Here is a 20,427-nt window from a genome sequence, read left to right on the forward strand (position 1 = left end):
TTTGGTACAGGAGCACTCTGTCTGAAGTTGGATCTGAAACTGTTGATATTAATTCAAGTGATATGATGCTACTAGAGGATGACTCTCAGGAAGCTTCCGGCACTCCAGAGGTGATTATCGTAAGTGCTGACAGAGATAATTAGGAAGCTGTAGGACTGGAGACAAATAACAGTTACAAGCAACATGTGCACATTTTTTTTAAATTTATTTTTTTAGTGTGTATTTTGAGAGGGAAAGAGAGAGCACAAGATGGGGAGGGGCAGAGAGAATCTCAAGCAGGCTCCACGCTGTCAGCACAGAGGCCAACGTGGGGCTTGATCTCAGGAACCGTGACGTAAGATCACGACCTGAGCCAAAATCAAGAGTCGGATGCTTAAGCGACTGAGCCACCCGGGCTCCCCGACAGGTGCAAATTTTTTAGGACAAGATTAAAACCTTCTCCCAAGAAAGCAATGCAAATTGATACCTTTACATGTCAAACCTTAACCTGTTCAAAGCCTGAGTGATGTAGCAGAACCTTGTAAAGAGATGCTGTGATGCCTTCAAACAATCACATTGGACAGAAATCATCTTTAGCAGGACTTTAATCATCAAAGAGGACCATTTATTTAATACCATTGCTGGACAGCTGATAAGCTGCCTTCAGACAAATCTTGAATGATTTCATTGAACTCTATCAAGGGGTACTAAGAGCCTTTTTACATTTCTATATTAGGAAGAAAGGACCCTCAGAAGAGCCCAAATCATAAAGTAGTGCCATTCAAGTATCCGTGCCAGACCCTGCGTAAGCTGCTTTCGGACAAACTTTGAACGATTTAATTCGAACTCTGTATGGAAGTGCTAAAGTATCTTCAGAAAAGAGGAGACAGAATGTTCAGAAAAAGAGCCAGTCATTAAGTTTTACCACTTAAAGTCACTTGCTTGATCAGGCTAACAGCACAAACCAGTTGTTCCAATTTCAGGATTGGATTTCAATGACCGGGAGAATTTAAAGAGCCATGATTTGAGCGAGCAGCTCACTTCCCTTCATCTCTCCACTGTTCCCCCCACTTTTCCACTGTCATAATGAGGGGTACATCCTCATCACTTGTGGAAATCATCCTAGGCTCTCAATGGAGACAGTGTAGAACCTATACCTATCACTTTGACTAATTTAAGCCATGTAAACTCTCGTTATTCTTTTCACGTAACGTACTGTTGTTACTGTTTTTGTTTTACTGTGCAAAAAAATTATTCGTGAGGGCTTTCAGAAGTTTGCATGGGACCTCACTTCCCCTGCCCTTTGTTTTTGAAACCTCCTAAAATCATACTTTCTTCAGCTGAACCCTGCTCCCTTGGGGGTTGTTCAGGAATTGACCCTCATAGGTAAGGAGGGGTCACTGTGTCCATGCTCCTGCCTCTAGGTGACTGCCTGGGTTACACCGCAGTCAGTCTTAATGAATGGGAAGAGCACTGTACTTGGGGTTCTGAGGAATCTGAGTTTGAGTCCAGCTCTGCCACCGATTATTGTGACTTGGGGCCAGTCACTGAGTCTCATCACCTGTTAAATGCAGATAGTGATACCTGATACCTACCTCGCAAAATATTTTTGGTAGTCTAATGTAATTCTAAATATCAGAGCACTGCTAAAATGAAAAAGTGCTAAATAATTGTGAGGTGTTAACTACATTGGTATCATTTTGGACTTTACAAACAAAACAGCCCCAAATAATTAGATTTTTAGAAATCTTGTTTCTTTTTTTGAAGTTCCTTTGCCCCTAACTAGAATTTATTTGTTGCTAATAGAAAACTTTAAAGAAAATTAAAATTGCCCATAATTTTACAAGCTAAAAATAATAACCATCTGGATCAGTATTTTTCCTCCTAGTCCTCCTCCTCATATAGAACTTGTTTATCAGTATCAAAAAAAATGGAAACAAAAGCATATAGAAAAAAGTCACCCCTATTCACAAATCTCAGAAACAATGTTAATGTCTTCGTGGATTTCTTTCCAGACATTTTTTGTGGAGATGGTACACACACACACACACACACACTCATACACACACATACACATATCCTTTTATACAGTTTTTTACATAGTTGAAATCCTAATATGCAGTTTTATATGTTAATTTTTACCTAAGATGTGCTTAGAATTTTTATCATGAATATTTTCCTGCATTTTTAAGAAGTTTGATAAATACCATTTTCGACAGGGTGTAATACTCATCATGTAGTGGTGTCATGGTTTACTTGGCCAGTTATTCAGTTGGATACTTGAGGTCCTTTCCAAATTTTTGTTATAAATAATGTCACGGCGTCTATCTCTTTAGTTAAATGAAGACACTTTGGTGACAGCAGAGGTTTTTGCTTAAGAAGTCTCTCTAATAGCTGCATTTCATTGGCCAAATGGAACCTCAAGAGACAGATAGAAGAGAAATAAGAAGCAGTAGATGTAATTTCAAGGTTGAGGATCTATCTTTGCTGGGGACCGTCCCAGGAGCTGAATCTTGGTGTTAGAGCAAATCAGGGGAGACATTTTGCCACCGTGTTCTGATACTCTCGTATAGAGCAGTTTTCAGAACGTAGAGCAGGAAGAGGACATCCCGAACGAGTGGTTCGATTTCATTTTATGGACCCTGTGCAGCGTGAGACTGATCAGGTTTCTCTTTCGTTGGCTACTAGAAAGCCTGCAGCCAAATGTGCGGCCCATGCGTAGCACTGGTGATGGGACTCTGTGGAATGTATGCACTTTGCACTAGCTTTCTTCTGGGCTCATTTTATGTCTCTGTGTTTCTTTTCCTTTTCCTTTCTTATCTACTTTGAATTTGTGGTATCATATTGTGTATATTCTTATAAGCCACCTTAAATCCATTTTGGAGCAAGGAGGGGAATAAATACATGGATGATTAACATATATATGAAAAAAATACGCGAATAAATAAACCAGTAGGGTACATGCAACGAGGCGAATGAATCAGCCAGGCCTCTGAAAATGGCATAGTGCCTCTAAAAATAATCAGTGTTAAGGACCCAAAGCTTGGGGGAGCATGTGGGGAAGAGGCCGGTGAGGCTGCATTTTGAGGTGACCTGCTCTGCGTGACGTGTGTCTTCTGAAGCGTGCTTTCTTGTGTCTTGTGTCTCGCCCCGCACTTGAGCATGAGGTGTGTTTCAGAGGACATGCCACGCTGTGTGTGGGGCTGTGTCTTTAGAGAGCACGGTTTGTGTGCTTGGTTTATGGGGGACCCAGGGAGATTTGGGAGCTGGTGAGCCTGGGGATGACGCCGGGGCCCCTCTCCCCAGAGGAGCACGGGGGGGGGGGTGGTTGGATACAAATCAAGTCAAAGCGAACAAGAGGTAACCCACCATTTACCGAGCAGTCCCTGGGTGCCAGACCGTGTGCCAGGCAGGCACTTGACACAGATTGAGTCTTTTAACCCTTAGCAGCCACTCTGGGATTATCCCCTTCTTCCAGATGAGGTGATTTAAGTTCAAAGCATTTAAGTAGACAGCCGAGAATCACATAGCAAGTGAGGGAATCCAGGAGTCTCCCAGGTCTCTCTGACTCCAAACCTGGTGCTTTGTCTGCTCCGTCACGCTGCCTTGTAACAGGACGAAGGGAACGTGTGGTCAACTCTGCTCTTGGCATCCAAAAGCCAGCAGTGGCTTTCATTTTTCCTTAAGATGGCAGTGCACTTTGAAACCTCTCTGAATTTCAGAAAAGAGGACTATTTTTTTCAATCACCACACAGAAGGAAAGAAAATTTTTTCATGGTTTTTTTTTTTTTTTTTTAAGAGACGGTAAGAAAATATTCTTGACAACAGACATGTGCTAACATTTGATTTGGGTGTTTTGTGGGTTGTATTCTCATCTGGTGTGTATATTTGACGGGCTTAAATATTGCTTAAGTTAGAAAGTCAAGGCTCTAAACGAGCATGTTCATATATGTGAAAAAGTTCTTAAAGTGCGATATAGTGTTGTTATTGTATTGCATACATACTGTTTTGACTCCTAGAGTATGCCACTTCTCCCTACACAAGAAGCTTTACTGTGCAATGATTATATTAAAGAAGACTCTCAGCTTATCCTTTATGGTCTTGTTATCAGATGTTCTGGTCAATGCCCGCTATTAACTTTCGTCCAATTAACGCACAATAAAACATACTTAGTGTGATAACTAGACGGAACAGTATGCAGTCTTTCTTCGGTGACGCTGAAGACCCTTTGAGATCTTGCAGTAGCTCAAGATCCTTATCATCACCGGTGGGAGGCACAATTCATTGAGGGTCCTGTTATCAGAAAGCCAGATGTCCGAGACTGCTGCTTCCTGAATGGTATTTCCATTCCTCTTGGTTCTCCAAACGTAAACCGTACAGCTCAGCAGAGTGCTCTTGGGAGATCACTGCCCTGCCCTTTGGGAAGCCTGGCGGACGTGGCATCTTGCTTGTCCTCCAAGGTCAGTGCTCTGCCCCAGGAGAAGAGCCTCCTTTACTCCTAGAAGTGCCCCGTGGTTGAAATGGTAAGAAGGTGGGATAATGATGCCCTCTATTTACTAGAGCCTTTGCTTCTTCATCAAAGCCAACAAGCAGGGAAATTGGGGACAAATACGGTGGCCCGCTAAAATGAGCAGACGGTCAAGTTCAAGCATGGAATGCTGGATTGGGAGACAGATACGCGGAAGGAAAGAAGCAACAGGGAGATATAAATTGAGAGAGGAAGTGATATGTGAGGGGGAGGTTAGAGGGTGGAGAGGATCCTGGGGATGGATGAGAAGATGGGCAGACAGAAGAAAGTTGTGTGAAACATTAAAACGAAGCGTTCCAAGGAGAGGAAAATTGACACCAGCTGAGGCATATGAGGCTGCTTTCCTCCTTAAAGCAAATGAGGACTTTTTAATTTACCCCTCTCTCAGACTTGCACCCTATGTAATTATCCACACAATCAGGAGTGTCTGGTTTAGGACATTGCCTCATAATTTTTGTTTTTTGTTTTTTTTTTTGTTTTTTTGTCTTCAAACATTTTCCATTGAAATTGTTGCATGTGTGAACTGGGCATAAATGCGAGTGGAAGCAGTGTGTGTTGCCTGAAAGGAGATGGGCAAGAGTCCTGACGATTTGCCAGAATGATCGCTGTTGCTGAATGCTTTTGAAGATGATACCACTGAAGGTGATGGCTGTCCATGTGTGAGTGGAGGTCACTAGAAGGGCTCACACGGGACCATCATTTCCTTTCCCCCATCATCCTCAGGGAACACCCAACTTCTGAATTAGGCTTGTAGCCGCTCTTGCCGAATCAGGTACCACTTTGAAGTTTTTATCTGTACATTAAAGGCTGATTTATGGAGAGTACATATTGTTTTCCATAGCCGCCAAAGACCTGGCAGGAGGAGACAGGCTTACTGTTTCCACAGAGGGAACGAACCAGGCGTAAAGAAATTCCAGATATGCTGATTACATACTGTGACTGACCAAGGGTGAAATTTTCTAGGTTCTTCTACTGGGGCTCTCATGGCTTCAGCACGCTCTACCTGAAGCAGGAGAATGAACCCTCAACCCTGGGCCCTCCCACCTCTCTACTCCTGGGATTTGCTAATATCATAAAAGATTATAAGAGCAGTGAATGTTTAAAACGGGGCAGCTTAATCCTCTTTCTTGGTAATTCCATTTTCAAGGACATCACCCACATGGTGGAAATGGCAGATTACTTCGTTCTCCAGTAACGAAACAAGTAACTCCACTATAAGTAACAGACTCACTGTGTTACTTGAGTATATTGCTAATGAGATGTTGTATTTGGGATAGCAGTTTAGGGATATTATCGTGTTTACAGGGCTTTCATACGAGGTACCTCCTTCAGATCTCTTATCATGGAAGCAAGGACTAGCCCCCATTATATAGAAGAAGGCAGGTTAGAGACTCCAAAGTTAAATGACTTCCACAGAGTTGCCCCACTACCAATTTACAAAGAAAGGCAGACTTGGGCTTTGGATCCTCGCCAACTCCTAACCCAGTGGTGGTGGAACATGATACTGTTCGTCATAAAATGGCAGTTCCCTAACTTGTTTCGAAAATAGGGTCTTAGCCAACGGAATATGCACAAAATGGAATTTTTACAGAAGCGAGTGAAGCCCAGGAGAACCCAACCCACTTTCTGAATCCGCAGTCACAACAGTAGTCTTACCTTTTTGCCTTTCCAATTACTCCTGAGGGTCTGACTTGCTAGCCAAAAGTAATGGCCTTTGTAAAAAAAAAAAAAAAAAGAATTGTCAATTACTTTTCCCCGATTCCAGTGTTATTCTGGGGGCTTTTAAGTCTTTTTCTATTACAAAAATAATACCTGATGCTTTTACAATTAAGTGATTAAAGAACCATGTTAAAATAGAACACAAGAGTCACCTCTCATGCCTTCTCTTAGATTCGTTTATAATCCAGTATTTGAAGAGTCGGGTCTTTTCTTCCTCATTTCATAGACACCGTTTTTCCTTTTCCACTCAGAATCAGTATATATTTTGCCCAAGATGCTAGTTTTAAGCCAAAAATACATCTGTTACATAGAACCTCTTTTTAAATCTTTTACCCACCTTGTGCTGTCAATTTCTTTAAATACTTAGAGCCAGGAATAAAATCTATTTTTGTGCCTAACTTTCCATTGTCGTTACCACATAGTACTTTCAAGTAGTTCCAATGGGAAAAATAAATTTGAAGACCCACAAATGACATTCGTCCTACCAAAAGAAAGAGAAAATAGAGGAAAACTGAAGAATCATTTTCCCCCACGCGTAAGGAAAAATGCACATTTCGTGAAACTAATAAAAAATAACCGCAGATCCCCTCTCATAATAAGCCCCCGAGCCATATGTGTTTATAGAGCAGAGTGCCAGAGATGAGAACCATCTTGCAGATATCAGTCCCTCTGGGACTATTGCTCTCCTGGACACCACCTGCAGGGCTGCTGTTGCCATAGGAAGAATTGGATCCCAGAACTGGTCTGGAACACTTACTCTTACCGAAGTGTAAGGTTTCAGAAAGTTTCCCTCTGGGAGGTTCTGGCACAGTGTGCTCTGTGACCCACAAATCAGACGATGGGGCAGAACGGCATTGTTTTTTTCTCTTGAATTAAAACAACTCCAATACCTAATTTAATTCTTAAAGGCCACGAGGGCAGCATTCTGTAAATGATCTTTGTGAGGCCTTGACTAGCAGCCTCTTAGTGAATTAGAGAAATTAACGGACCACGGAAAACACCTATCACCCAGCTACAGAGTGACCAAGTCACTAATGACAATCTACTAGGGAAAGTAAAGGTCGTTTGCCCATAGGAGGTGGAGAGCCCTTTAAAAATACTTCTGTATCCTCCTAACATGGCTCTCCCAGAGCAAAGCCAGGAATACAGAGGTGAGAAGTAGGCATTTTAGTATGGCAGATCTCTAACTCGGCCCCTGCCAGAAATGGCTTCTATGTCTGCCCAAGTTTGGCTTCAGGAACGCAAATCACTTGCGTCCAGACTGCACCTGGCCAGGGGGAACAGGTCAAAGAGCAGGGAGAGGAGGGCTTCTATGTCGAGCTAAGGGTTGTGGGGCGAGGGTCCCTCCCAGGAGAGCTCCAACCCCAGCAACTTCGGTGCAAGCCTCCTCGCGAAATGTTTCATTAGGCCTCCTTTATCTCCAAGGGCTTCGTGGAAAATCACAGGATACAGATGTGCAGCCAGCCGATGCATAAATCTGGGCTGCATGCTGACTTCAAACACAGATCTTGTTTACTAGCTGGCTCAATGGAAAAATGAGATAGAACAGAATTGGACGTTAGTATCAGCCTCCCTGGAGCAGTTTTTATAGTTCACGTGTATACTTCACTCAGAAAAGATCTGTGTCTGATTTTTATGTGCCTAGCTCTGTGTTGAGCGTTGCCGGGAACACTGCACAGAAGGCAAGCTTTCCTTCCTGTCCTTTCCCCTGGGTTGTAACTTTCCGTGTAGTTGCAGAAATCACACACACGGTTTCTAGAAAATGCCTAGTAGGTGATCTTAGAGGCAACAGATGCAGAGAGGTTCTCCCCATTCCATACCCACTGTACATTTTCCTCCTCAGCCTGTGTGAGAGAGGCTACCGTGTTGAAGCCCGCCCCCACCATGCCTTGTGTGCCTAGCAGCACATAGCTACCTGGCTTGTCTTCCAGAGAGTGCCTTCTCTATTGTATCATCCACCTGCTCAGAAACCTTTTCTAGCACATTCTTTATTACCGTCTTCAATTTCACCTTCCTTCCTGCTTTCCAAGGCCATACCCTATCTATTTACCCTTCCGTCTTCTCACGTCCTCATCGATATGCTCCATACTTTCCTACTTGCCAGCTTTGATTCTCCTCTGTTTCTTTTTCTTTTTTTTCTATTTTAGGTGCCTTACCCTTTCCTGCCTATCCATTTTTTTAAGACCGTCTCTCGAGTCCTACCTATTCCAGTAAGCCTCACTGTCCACCACAGACTTCCGTCCTCTTTAGATAGGCTGCCACATTTATACTCTATTCTTTTCAACTCGGCACCTAAGTTTCTTTTTCTAACGTGTATGTATTTATTTTGAGAGAGAGTGAGTGAGGAAGGGGCAGAGATGGAGGGAGAGAGAATCCCAAGCAGGCTCCATGTTGTCAGCACAGAGCCCAATGCGAGGCTCAGTCCCACCAACCATGAGATCCTGACCTGAGCCGAAACCAAGAGTCAGACACTTAACCAACTGAGCCACAGCTGCTAAGTTTCTTTGGTCTGGTAGTGTTGGTTGCTATTTCTTATTTGCCAAGCATATTTCCCCAATCAGACTGAAAGTTTAGAATACTACTTAAGTTCCTAATGAGCTGCCCAGCACAGTCTGTCACTACACTGATCCACAATTCCGTGGATTTCACTTTCAAAGGAAAAGGAAACTGGGAGAATGGCAGGACAGAGTGGTTCCTAAGAGCCAAAGTTGTGATATGCTTGCTGCTTAGAACTAGCCAGCCTATGTGGGTTTTTTTTTCCCCTTTGGAAAAATTGTTTCTGTGTTTTACTCAATATTTTGCTTTTAGTTTTTGGTATCAATGTGGCCTTATTTGTTTAATGTTTATTTTTGAGAGAGAGAGAGACAGAGAACAGGGGAGGGGCAGCAAAAGAGGGAGACAAGATCTGAAGCGGGCTCTGCACTGACAGCAGTGAGCCCGATGTGGGACTTGAACCCACGAACCACGAGATCATGACCTGAGCTGAAGTCAGACGCTCAACCGACTGAGCCATCCAGGCACCCTTAATGTGGCTTTACATGTCACCTTTTTATTATGCCATAGACCATAACTTTGTATGCTTTCCATTGCTTTTTTTAAAAAAAAAAAAAAAAGATTATTCTGTGCTTTGAGGCTACGTTTATGTAGGAAAGCATTTGTCTATGTTTGTTCTCTGCCATTCCCTTTCTTTTCCTGCATGCTCTGTTTTCAAGGAACGAGAAAGTGTTCTAAACTATAATTCTGGATGGGACCATATGACATCATTCAATGAGAAGGCCCAACAACAAAACTTCCAGGAATTTTAGAGGAAGGTGACAAGTGGCATTTCTACAACAAAGAAGATTCAGGTGTCAGTCTTCTAAAACACTTTGAGAAGGCAAGCATAGCGCCATCCAGGGATTTCATCTGGGGGAGAATTGGGTGCTTTGCTGTACCTTGAACCCTGTCCAACTGTGTTGCCAACATATGCATTTGGCCCCGGAGTGGCACCTGGCAAGAGGTATGCCTGAATGAGTGCAGAGTCATCCCCACTGTTGAGGAAAAACAGCAACATTGCTGCCACCATCATCTTCAGCTATACAACAAGTATGTTAGAACATACCCTTCCTCCTTAAGGAATTTTTAGGGAACCTGGACCATTGTCTCCTCATCCATGAACACATAATGGCAGATAGGCATGACCTGTCTCCAGATATTGGGTCTCATTTCATATAATGAAGGTCATTCATCCATTCATTGATTTGTTCATTTGCTTATTCATCAAATATTTATTGAATCGGGTACTGTGTTAAGATAGATGTTGGGTTACAAAGGTGAAGAAGTCCCAGTTCCTGCCTTTAAGGATCTGATGGCCTAGCAAGGGACCCAGACAAGTCAGTCAATGATTAGAGTTTAGCGTGGTAAGTGCAATATAGAAGTGGGCACTGAGGAAGGGCATCTGTTCAAGACTGAGGGGAATTTAGAGAGGTGTTCTTGGAGGAAGTGACCACTGAACCGAGGTGAGTCTTAAAGGAGGAGTAGAACTCGCCATGTAAGGGATGGGTGGTCTTCTAGATAGAAGGAGCAGCATTATGAAGGCAGGCATGACACATTGTTAGTTGAGGCTCTCTGAATGCAACTACAAGTAGTTCTGAATAGCTAGTGCATTGATTGGGGGTGGGAGAGGGGTGGGAGATGGGGCCATGGAAGTAATTTGGGACAGTATCCTGGAGGGCTTGTGTATGCCATGCTAAGGGCTTTGAATTTGATTTTGAAGCCAATGGGGAAGCATTGAAGCAGAGGAACGGTATCAGATTTGTGTTTCAAAATCTCACTCTAGCCCCAGGAGAAGAACGGATTGCGTGGGGGGGGGGGATGGAAGGAGACACATCAAGCTGTTGGAGTTAAGTAGGTGAAAAATGACAGTGCCTGGCTTAAGAGCCAGTATCAGTAAGAGCAGAAAAGGACAATGCAGAGGGAATACTCAGGAGGAAGTCTTAACAGAGCTAGGAAACCAAGTAGATGATGAGAAAGTGGAGGAGGGTGAGGTAGGGAACACGGGAGGGGTTGTAATTTCTTGCTTCACATGGAAGAAGACAGAAAATTTGTTTACTTTTGAAAATATTTAAAGTGAGGGGTTTGTGAGGCATCCAGATAGAGCTGTTCAAAATGCAACTCCATGGGGTCAGGATACAACAAAGAGGTCAGGGCTGGACAGACATACAGGGAGTCACTAGTGTAGACGGGAAACCATACAAGTAGGTGAGGTGACTGAAAGGCGAAGCATGTTGGTAAGAAGAGATGAGGACTTCAGACAGCTCCTGGGAACTACCGTTTAGAGTCAATAGAAGACCCAGAAATGCAGGAACAGGCTCTAGGAAAGGATTGTGTGAAAGATGGCAGCAAGGATTTAGTTTCATGAACTTCATGGTCAGCAATGTCAGTTTTGCCTGAGAGGTCAGCGATTGTAAGGACTGGAAAGTGGGCATTTTCAAGGAGGAGATTAATTTGAGACCTCAGAGACTTGTCGCAATGGTTTGGAGAGTGTGGGTTAAGGAAGCCTACGTTGCCTTTTCAAGAAATTTATGCCAAAGAAGGCAAGGCTGAGAGACTGTGGCAGTGAGAGAAAGTTGTGAGATGGCAGGGGGTTTTAATTTTTTACAACAAAAGAGATCTCAGCAGGTCTTAAAGGCCAGATAGGAAGCGTCAGTAGAGAGGGAGAGATCGAAGATACAAGAATAATAGGCAATAATTGGTGGTGTTAGACTCTTGGAGAAGTGACAGGGACTGGCTTCTAAAGCACCAGTGAAGGAATAAACCTTAGGCAGAAGGAGGGAACATTGCTTCCAGTGAGATATGAGAAGATGTTACTGAGGGAGATCAACCCAACTGGAATGGGAGAGGAAGTGAAGTCAGAGGAGTTCCAAACTGATGGCCTCCAGTTTTCTCAGTGAAGGGGAAAGAATTTCATATGTGGAAAGTCAAGGAGGAGAGGGTGAGGCAGATGTTTGGGTAAAGTGGAAACATTCTGGAATATTCAGTAAGAATAAGTGGGAAAGGAAGTTGGTGACGGGTAAAAAGAATATTGTCACGTGCCATCAATGACCCAACTATGATCTCTGACTTTTGTAGTATGAACCAATCTGCACGGCTGTGTAATTTTTTTTCCTCCAACAACTCATCAGCCTCAGTATAGAAGAGGAGGTATCATGGTTGGATTGTATCAGAGTAGGTTTTTGTAGGAGAATTGCAAGAGCAGGTCAAAGGGTGGCACTGCTTCCAGGGCAGTGGCTTAAGAGCAATTTACATAATGAAGCACTGGTGCCTGGGTGACTCAGCCAGTTAAGCATCCAACTCTTGATTTCAGCTCAGGTCATATCACGGTTCGTGAGTTCAAACCCTGTATCAGGCTCTGCAGTGACAGCACAGAGCCTGCTTGGGATTCTCTCTCTTTCCCTCTGTCTCTGCCCCCCCCCCACCACTCACGTGCACTTTCTCTCAAATAAAGAAACTTAAATTTTATTTTATTTTTTTTTATTTATTTATTTTTTTATAAATTTTTTTTTCAACATTTTTAATTTTTATTTTTGGGACAGAGAGAGACAGAGCATGAACGGGGGAGGGGCAGAGAGAGAGGGAGACACAGAATCGGAAACAGGCTCCAGGCTCTGAGCCATCAGCCCAGAGCCCGACGCGGGGCTCGAACTCACGGACCGCGAGATCGTGACCTGGCTGAAGTCGGACGCTTAACCGACTGCGCCACCCAGGCGCCCCAGAAACTTAAATTTTAAATGATGGACAAAAGAGTCTAGGCAGGAGAAAGCTAGAAACTTGGCTAAAAATGGAGGGATCCAAAAACTAGAGGCTTTATTGAGATAAAAAAACAAAATAGGATTAAGGGCTGGAAAGCGAAGGCTAGAAGGATGGGAGGCTGGGATAACGGAGTTTAATATTTCAATGAAAGGGTCATTCTGGATATTGAAAAGGTCTGGGGTACCTTTGGTCCTCCACTCCATCTGCACATCATCTATGGAGCTTAGAAAATCATTTGCCTAGGTCCCACCCCCAGAAATCCTGCTACAGTAGGTCCTGGGTGGGCCTTAGACACTGGTCTTCCATGGAACTCGAGCGGTTATTCTGATGAGCAGCCTTGGTTGAGAACCCCTGCGTTAGTGGTGGCCATGGGAGTAGACTGAAGTCAGAGGGAGCTGAAATTCATTAGAAATGAGGGATGCCAAGGAGTTAAAAGGAAAGAGTGTGAAAGAAGTGTCTACTCACGTATCATGTTTCACAGAGCAATGTCAGCATTGAGGGTAGGAAGGAAGACTGGGAGCCCAAGTCCTCAATGGATAAGGGGACTTAGGGAGCACTTAATGGCAATAACCTCAAAGGAGTGGGCTTTGTAGGCAAGTGCAGAAGTACTGATCTCAGATAAACGGGTTGGAATGACAAGCGGGCAACCCTGCCCTCCCCCATTCTTCCAGGCCTAAGGACATTGGATGGGGATGAATGAGAAGCATCCATCAGAATGATCTGAGGAAGTGGTACCCTCCTTGGAGGGTAGAATTTAAAGTTGTTTTTCTCCACCCCAGTTGCTTTTTTTTAATGTTTATTTATTTTTGAGAGCGAGGAGAGAGAGAGGAAGAGAGAGAGAGAGAGAGAGAGAGAGAGAGAGAACGAGTGGGGGAAGGGCAGAGAGAGAGGGAGACAACAGAATCCGAGGCAGGCTCCAGGCTAAAGCTGTCAGCACCTAGCCTGATGCAGGGCTTGAGCTCATGAACCGTGAGATCATGACCTGAGCCAAAGTCGGAAGCTTAACTGACTGAGCCACCCAGTTGCCCTTTCACCCAAGTTGATTAATGGAAATACCTGAAGAGCTTTAAACATTAAAGGTGCTGGGGTCTCCCCCAGAATAACTGAATCTGAATCTCTGGGGGTGAGGCTCTAATATCTCTCTTCTCTCTTATAAGTTTCCCAGATGAGAGTGATGCACTGTGAATTTTGGGAAAAGGAGGCAAGAAGTGAAGAGAACATTTAATGAAGACGTTGAAGGTGTAGGGGGATTGGTAATGGGGCAAACTGTAGCTACTGGGGAAATGCAGAATACTGATTGGGGTAGGGTGTATAGGAGATGATAGATTATTAGAGGGGCTTTTTTTTTTCTTTAAAAGGTGGTGGAATGGAGAGAGATGTCAGGATGAGAGACTCTGGAGGGGTTCGCTGGCCCCTGGAATGAGAACTCATGTACACCCAGAGGGTCCCAGGGCGAAACACTTTGCTGTCTATGATGTGGCCTTCATTCTGTGTTCCAGTAGTACATGGGTGGTACCCTTAGAAAGTAGTACTCATTTGGGCTTCTGCTCTCTGCAGATACCAACCCAGAGCTGATCAGGCTGAGTCTTATCAACCCAAGATTCAGGTTAGACTGTTAATGTAAACGACCAATGTTCAGCAGAATTTTCTGGAGGAGATATGTTTTAGTGTTCCTGAAAAGAACAAAAGACAAAAAATTCTCATCTACGCTCCTTTCAATACTAAACATTTTCTGAAGACGAGGACTCAAAAATGTTGAGTTTTTTTTTTTTAATGTTCCCGAATAGTAAATAGTGTAACTATTAAGAACTTAGGTTCTAGGGACACAGGACCTTGGTTCAAACTCTGGCTCTGATACCTGCCAGCTGTATAACCCTGGGTATGTGGTTGAACCTCACTCTCATTTTCCTTATGTAGAGAACAATAATTAAACCATAATCATAAGGCCTACCTAACGTGACTGTGGTAGAGATTAAGTGAATATTCCATAAGTGATAATCATTAAGTGTACAGACATCAGCCAGGTGCTAGGGAATGTGAGAATTAATAAAATATAGGCTTTGATGTCAAGTATCTCAATTTTAGCTAGAGCAACAAGTACGTAAAGTCTCCAGTGTTGACACGTGCCAAGCTCAGAGTTTGCCCTGGACAGGTCTGTGGGAGCAGGAAGAGAAGGGCATTTAGCTTTGTCTGCAGAGGGAGGACAGGACAAGACTTGCCAAAGAAGAGGAAGCCCAAGAGTGAAGAGTAAGGACTACTGGGAGTTATCCACCCAAAGTGCAAGAGGTAGGGGGAGGAATCATGGTAGGAGATAAGACTTTCCAGGCCTTAGCCTAGCATGAAATCTTGGCAGTAAGAGAAAATCCAGCAGTTTGGGGAGCCTGACATGGGTGTGGGACAGTGGGGGCTATGGCAAGAATAGACGATGGAGAGGGAAGCTGGGGGCAGATCCTGGAGGTCCTTGGGTAGCATGCCAACAAGCATGAACTTTTACCATATGGGTAATGGGGAGCCATTTAAGAATCATAAGGGCGGGAATGTGGTCAGATTTGTATATTTCACAGATTACTCTGGCCACAAAGTAATGAATTACAGGAGGCAAGATTGGAGACAATAAGACTAGGTGAGAAATGCTAGCACCTTTGACTGAGGTAATGGTGTGTGCGGACGAAAGGAAGATGATGGATTCGAGATGAGTCTAGGAGATAGAATATAACTTGGTGACCAATTCAGATAGAAATACAGTGGGAGTCAAAGAAGCTCCCAAGTTTATGGCTTGGGCAGTTGGGCCAGTGCCAAATTACCTAATAGCCAGAATAAGCAGGTGCTGTGGGCCCAGCAGATTAGGGGCACCCCAAACATGGCCACATATTTATTTTGTACATGTACAGTTTTTAGAAAGACCTAACCATCATAGGCATATAAGAACTTTTTGGACTTTCTTACCTTTTTACGCTTTAGTATTTTTATTTGAATTATCTGTGTGTGGGGGGGTGGTCATAATTTTTTCATTGCTCAGGGCCTCCCAAAGGAGGAGGTATCTGAAGTCTGAATCCTTCTCTGATCTGGGTGGTTAGTGGTGTCATTTCACTGAGAGAACATGGACACTGGAGGAAGGGCAAGTTTGGGCTTCCTTCCTGCCTTTGTGATGCTTAGCCCTGAGTGAAGGGAATGGCATTATTAGGGTGGTAAGGGACTGGCGATCCTTACCTTCTAGAGCCTTGGTCTTCTAGAGTGACTCCGTTAAGCCAATTCATATAGATCAGCTCAGGTAGAGTGTTTATGTCCAAGTCAACATGGTTCAAACATTCAGTCAATACTAATGGAAAGTAGGGAGAGACTACTGGTAAGAGAGATCATGAATGCAAGTTGATGCAATGATTGAAGACATAGATTAAGCTACAAGTTCTCATCCTGGAGCCTAGGGGAGTTTTGAACCTCTGAAATTATATGCAGAATTGGGTAGATGTGTACAGTACCTTTTATGGGCAGGAACTCCACAGCTTTCTAAAGATTTTTCAAAGTGGTCTTTGACCCCAAGAAAGTCACCAACCACCAGGAGTAGATGAACTATAAAGTGAATAAAACCTCTTTAGAGTTCCCCACTTGCCTGGGGCTCTTCTAAGGCCCTAGGAGGGGCCCTAGGCAATTTCATATTGTTTTTACTTAAACGGGGCTGTTCTTCTCAAATTGTATAAAGTGTTTGGTCCCACAGTATCTGGATCTACCCCTGCCAACCACAGATTAGGGAATAGTATCTGGGAGTGTATGCCATCTATGAGGAATGAGTTTCAAGAAGGAATTGTTAAAGGCCAAAGACTGCATTAAAAAATGCAGAAGGGGAAGCAATGCCAATCAAATAAAGAACAGTCACCAAGGGAGGAGAATCAGACCATGTTGTCAAGGAAATAGAGAGGTAGTCAACTATGTTCAATATGGACGGGAGGGCAGGGAAGAGGCAAAACAAGGGAATGGTCACAGGAGTATCTAGGGCACCTGTGGTGGTTCTGAACAAGGAAACATGGCAGTCAAACAAGGGTGAGTTGGTAGCCATGGTGCAAAAACATGCAGCGAAGTAGGAACACCAACAAAAAAACCTCTACGCTTCACTATTAGGTTATGATAATATTCAATAAAGTAGGCTTGCTGCAAAACTGACATCTGTACTGAAGTTTAGATGGCACATAGGTACTTTTCAAAATGAGTCCTAAATGTGTTCTATGGCCAGGCAGAGGCACTGAATGACCCTTGTCCCCCCCCCCAACCCCCTGCCTCCAGCCTTTCTTTCCTAATCCTGTGTCCTACTCTTCTTACTACTTGAATTTCCATATTTTTTCCCCATATCTCTGTCCTCTGGCTGGAGATAGGGAGCAGAGAGAGAGGGTAGAAAGAAAAAAGAAGCCATAAAAATGACATTTGAACACGAAAGGTTTTGAATCTAAAATTTCTCCTGGGTAACCCACAAAACCAGTAATCCATAATATGGTTAATTGAATGTTGTCTGAAATTCAGGCCAAGGAAATATCTATTTGAACCAGAATGTTCTAAATTGGCCACCTTGGGCATTTCTGAGGTTGACTGGTTTCAATTGGGCAAACCATGCTGACTTTCCCATTATTAGGAGGGTGAGTATTATTATTATTGTTATTATTATTATTATTATTATTATTTTTGAGTGTGAGATGTACCCTGATCAAAGTCACATTCTCAGATCTGTTTATATGTCTATTAGGGAATCTACTTGATGCCATTTTACATTTCCGCAGCGACTTCCTCCTGGAATCTATTTCAAGATAAACTAATTTCATTACACTTCCCAACTTGATCTCTCCAGTGGTGATATCTTTAAAGGCTTTTGACATATTAACTGGGGATGTGCTCATTTACAATTGTGTCACTATGAAAACCCTGCTACTTGAGGACAATGATTTTGAGTGGCTAATATGACAGAATATATTAGGGACACGGAAAAAGCGCTACAGACTAGAATGTGTAAACCAAGGCATTGGTTTGAGGTTACTGAGAACTAAATAAAATTAATTCAGCAGAAAGCAGCAATTTGTGTGTTTGTTTTTACTAACAAAGTGCTGGGTAGGACATGATTAAAAACATTTTTAAAGATAAAGATTTGTGACATGATTGATCTGCAATAGTGTTCTCATTGGAAGAAGACCAAGCTTCTATGCTTCATAATGTAAACGTGTAAATTAAACAAGTTCTAGCTGCTTGGTACTCAGCTATGGTTAACGTGGAAATAGTTCATAGCTTCAGCGTTTTCCCCCTTCGTCCGTCCGTTCTAATAGTAAGCCTTAGCTTGACTTGAGCATAATGAATTTCTTCTTTAGTAAGTCCTATTTGATCCAACAAAGCCAGTTGAGCACAATCTACCTAGATACCTACTGGTTACATTATTCGACTGGTAAAGGACATAAATCAGTTTGAACACAAGTTTTGTTTGAATTGGATTTTGGAAATTTGTAAATTATGGGGATGTAACGTTTTTGTCAAACTCTCAGCTACTTCTGCAAATGAAATTGTAATTTCTGGAGTGGAATAGTGTGAAAGTTGTGTTGGAATCGATTGTCTTTCACCTTTGTAACTGTTTTCATGAACCTAATTGTACAACTTATGGATGACAAAACTATAGCCCAAATAAATACATGTTAACATTTTGCCTTTAGCCAATAAGAAGAAAGAGAAAGAACGCCCAGAGATCTCTCTTCCTTCAGACTTTGAACATACGATTCATGTGGGGTTTGACGCAGTCACCGGGGAGTTCACTGTAAGTAAGCTCCTTATTTTGTTTTGCAAGCCATGAAAAGTTCCTTTGTGAAAATAGGTTTCAAGAAAGCATTTCCATGTCACAGACATGGACACAGACAGAGACAATCACAGGTGGAACTAGAGAGTGGCAAGAGTACTGGTAAAATTATTTTGTCCATCATAAAAATGTCTGATCGCAGTTAGCCTGTTGAGTCTGCGCTTTATTGTTTGAAGTGAATCAGAGAATCATGGATTCAACTTGACCAGCGAAGACAGCCTATCTGAATAATTCGGGCTTTACATTGGAATCTGGATTACCCAGATCAGCGAACCAAGCTAACCAAAAATCTCTGTAAAATCGACCTGTTCTCCGCTTTGATCCCAAGAACATAGCTTATCTTTAGGCTTATTAACGGGTGTATTTTATAGACATTCAAAACAACAAACCCCATGTTTCGGGAAGAATATTTATGGATATATCACGTGTGCTATAGTGGTCATGTGCTTTATAGATATACAATCCACAATTAATATCAGTAAGAATTCACCAGAAAGACCATAGCTGTAGATTCAGCCTTTCTTTGGATATATTTTTTTAAGATCTGGCATATTTGTCTTTAGATGGATGAAGGAAAAGATGTGGCTAGAAATATGCCCCCAGGAGGATCAACTACCTTTTTCCATCCTAGTAAGGATCTCAATAAAAATGTACATTCTGAGATAATGAGTAATTTTGAATGCCTTCAGAAAAAAAAATCTTCGATGGTATCATCACCACTGATTCTTGGGTTCTTAAACCAGAGATAATTTTAGATATTAAATAATTGAAGTTTCTGTTTTTAAAACTTGATGGTTAGTGAGTAGACTGTCATATGAATAAGTGAACAAAAAAGAGAGGGGGACACATTAACTTGCTTTGGAGAAGCAAACCAAGGTCTCTGAATTGACAGCCAAATTACTTTTTATTTTTTTCTGGAAGTAAGCAATACGAGAATAAAATCGAAACTGAGTCAACATCTTGGCCTTGTAAAGTGATGTGAGCTGATTATTTCTATGCTCTCAGTAGCAAGCAGAAGAGAACAGAAAGAGGTACTGTCATTGATAAAGTCGAGATACCAGTAGGATTTAACCAATTTCATTCCTGGAGTCAGAGACATTATTCAAATGGCTTTGAGTCTGAGTCTGGCCGCTGTTCTTTACTGTATTTGAGGATATTCTCTTAGCTGCACTTCAGAAATATAACCTTACTGACTCCACTGCAACTACCACCATCACCACTAATAATAATAATAATAATAATAATAATAATAATAATAATTTTTATAAGCTGACTTTTTGACATTCGAAACAGTAAAAGCACTTAAACCATAAATTTTGTCTAATAACTCTTCCCTGTTTTTATTTTAAGAACATTATGTTTCTAGCTCGGACCTTTTTTTGTTTTCTATGTTGCTTTTCTTGTGTTTAAACTGCTCTTAGGTTTTATTGCAGTCATGCCATGTTTTTCTTTTCTCTTCCTTTTTGTGGTCTGATGTGAAAGCTTTCTCCTCTGCTGTTCTCATGTGACATTCTGGTTCCTTTCCAATTTTTTTTTTCCACTCTTTCCAACTTGCTTGACATCTTAAGATACAATCTATCTTTAGCTCCTTCTTTGTTCTTTTGGGGTTCTGAATGGAAATGAAGGAAAGTGAGTCACCATCATCTTGCTGACCACATCTTCACTTCGCTGTCAGTTAGAACCCAAAGAACCAACCAGAGAGGGTGGGGTGGGTGGGTTATGTGATGGGCAGGCTTTCCAGTTGTGAACAACCTGTTCGATGCAATTGAACCAAACCAAAACATCTGCCCCTTGGTCCCCCAAGCCCAATTTAAAATAAAGCATCTGTTTGGATGCAGTCGGTTGTTAGAAGTCCTTTGAAATATACAGATAAGACACTGGCTAAATTTGGGTATCTGATGCACTGTTGGCCTCTTGATGATCTTTGAAAACTTCTTGTCCGCACGTCATATTTAAAGATGACAAATTCTTCCCTTTTTTACTATCTTCACCGATGGTTTACATTTCCTAACTTGAAAAACTACCATAATGATCAAGAGCTTTTAAAATCATTTTGTTGGTAGCATTTAAAATTGGGTCCTATCTGCCC

The 20,427-nt window shown here is 42.5% G+C and overlaps 1 protein-coding gene across 4 annotated transcripts in view; it reads left to right on the forward strand.

Annotated features, from left to right (window-relative positions):
- PAK3 (p21 (RAC1) activated kinase 3) overlaps window positions 1–20,427 on the forward strand; it is a 121,479-nt gene that overhangs the window by 30,732 nt on the left and 70,320 nt on the right. For all 4 annotated transcript variants that reach the window (XM_030306107.1, XM_030306111.1, XM_030306108.1 and 1 more), the window contains one exon: window positions 18,199–18,299. In XM_030306107.1, the coding sequence (XP_030161967.1) occupies window positions 18,199–18,299 (101 nt within the window). The remainder of the gene's footprint in view (window positions 1–18,198; window positions 18,300–20,427) is intronic.

The sequence above is a fragment of the Lynx canadensis genome, chromosome X (assembly GCF_007474595.2).
Source record: "Lynx canadensis isolate LIC74 chromosome X, mLynCan4.pri.v2, whole genome shotgun sequence".
Taxonomy (NCBI): Eukaryota; Metazoa; Chordata; class Mammalia; order Carnivora; family Felidae; genus Lynx; species Lynx canadensis.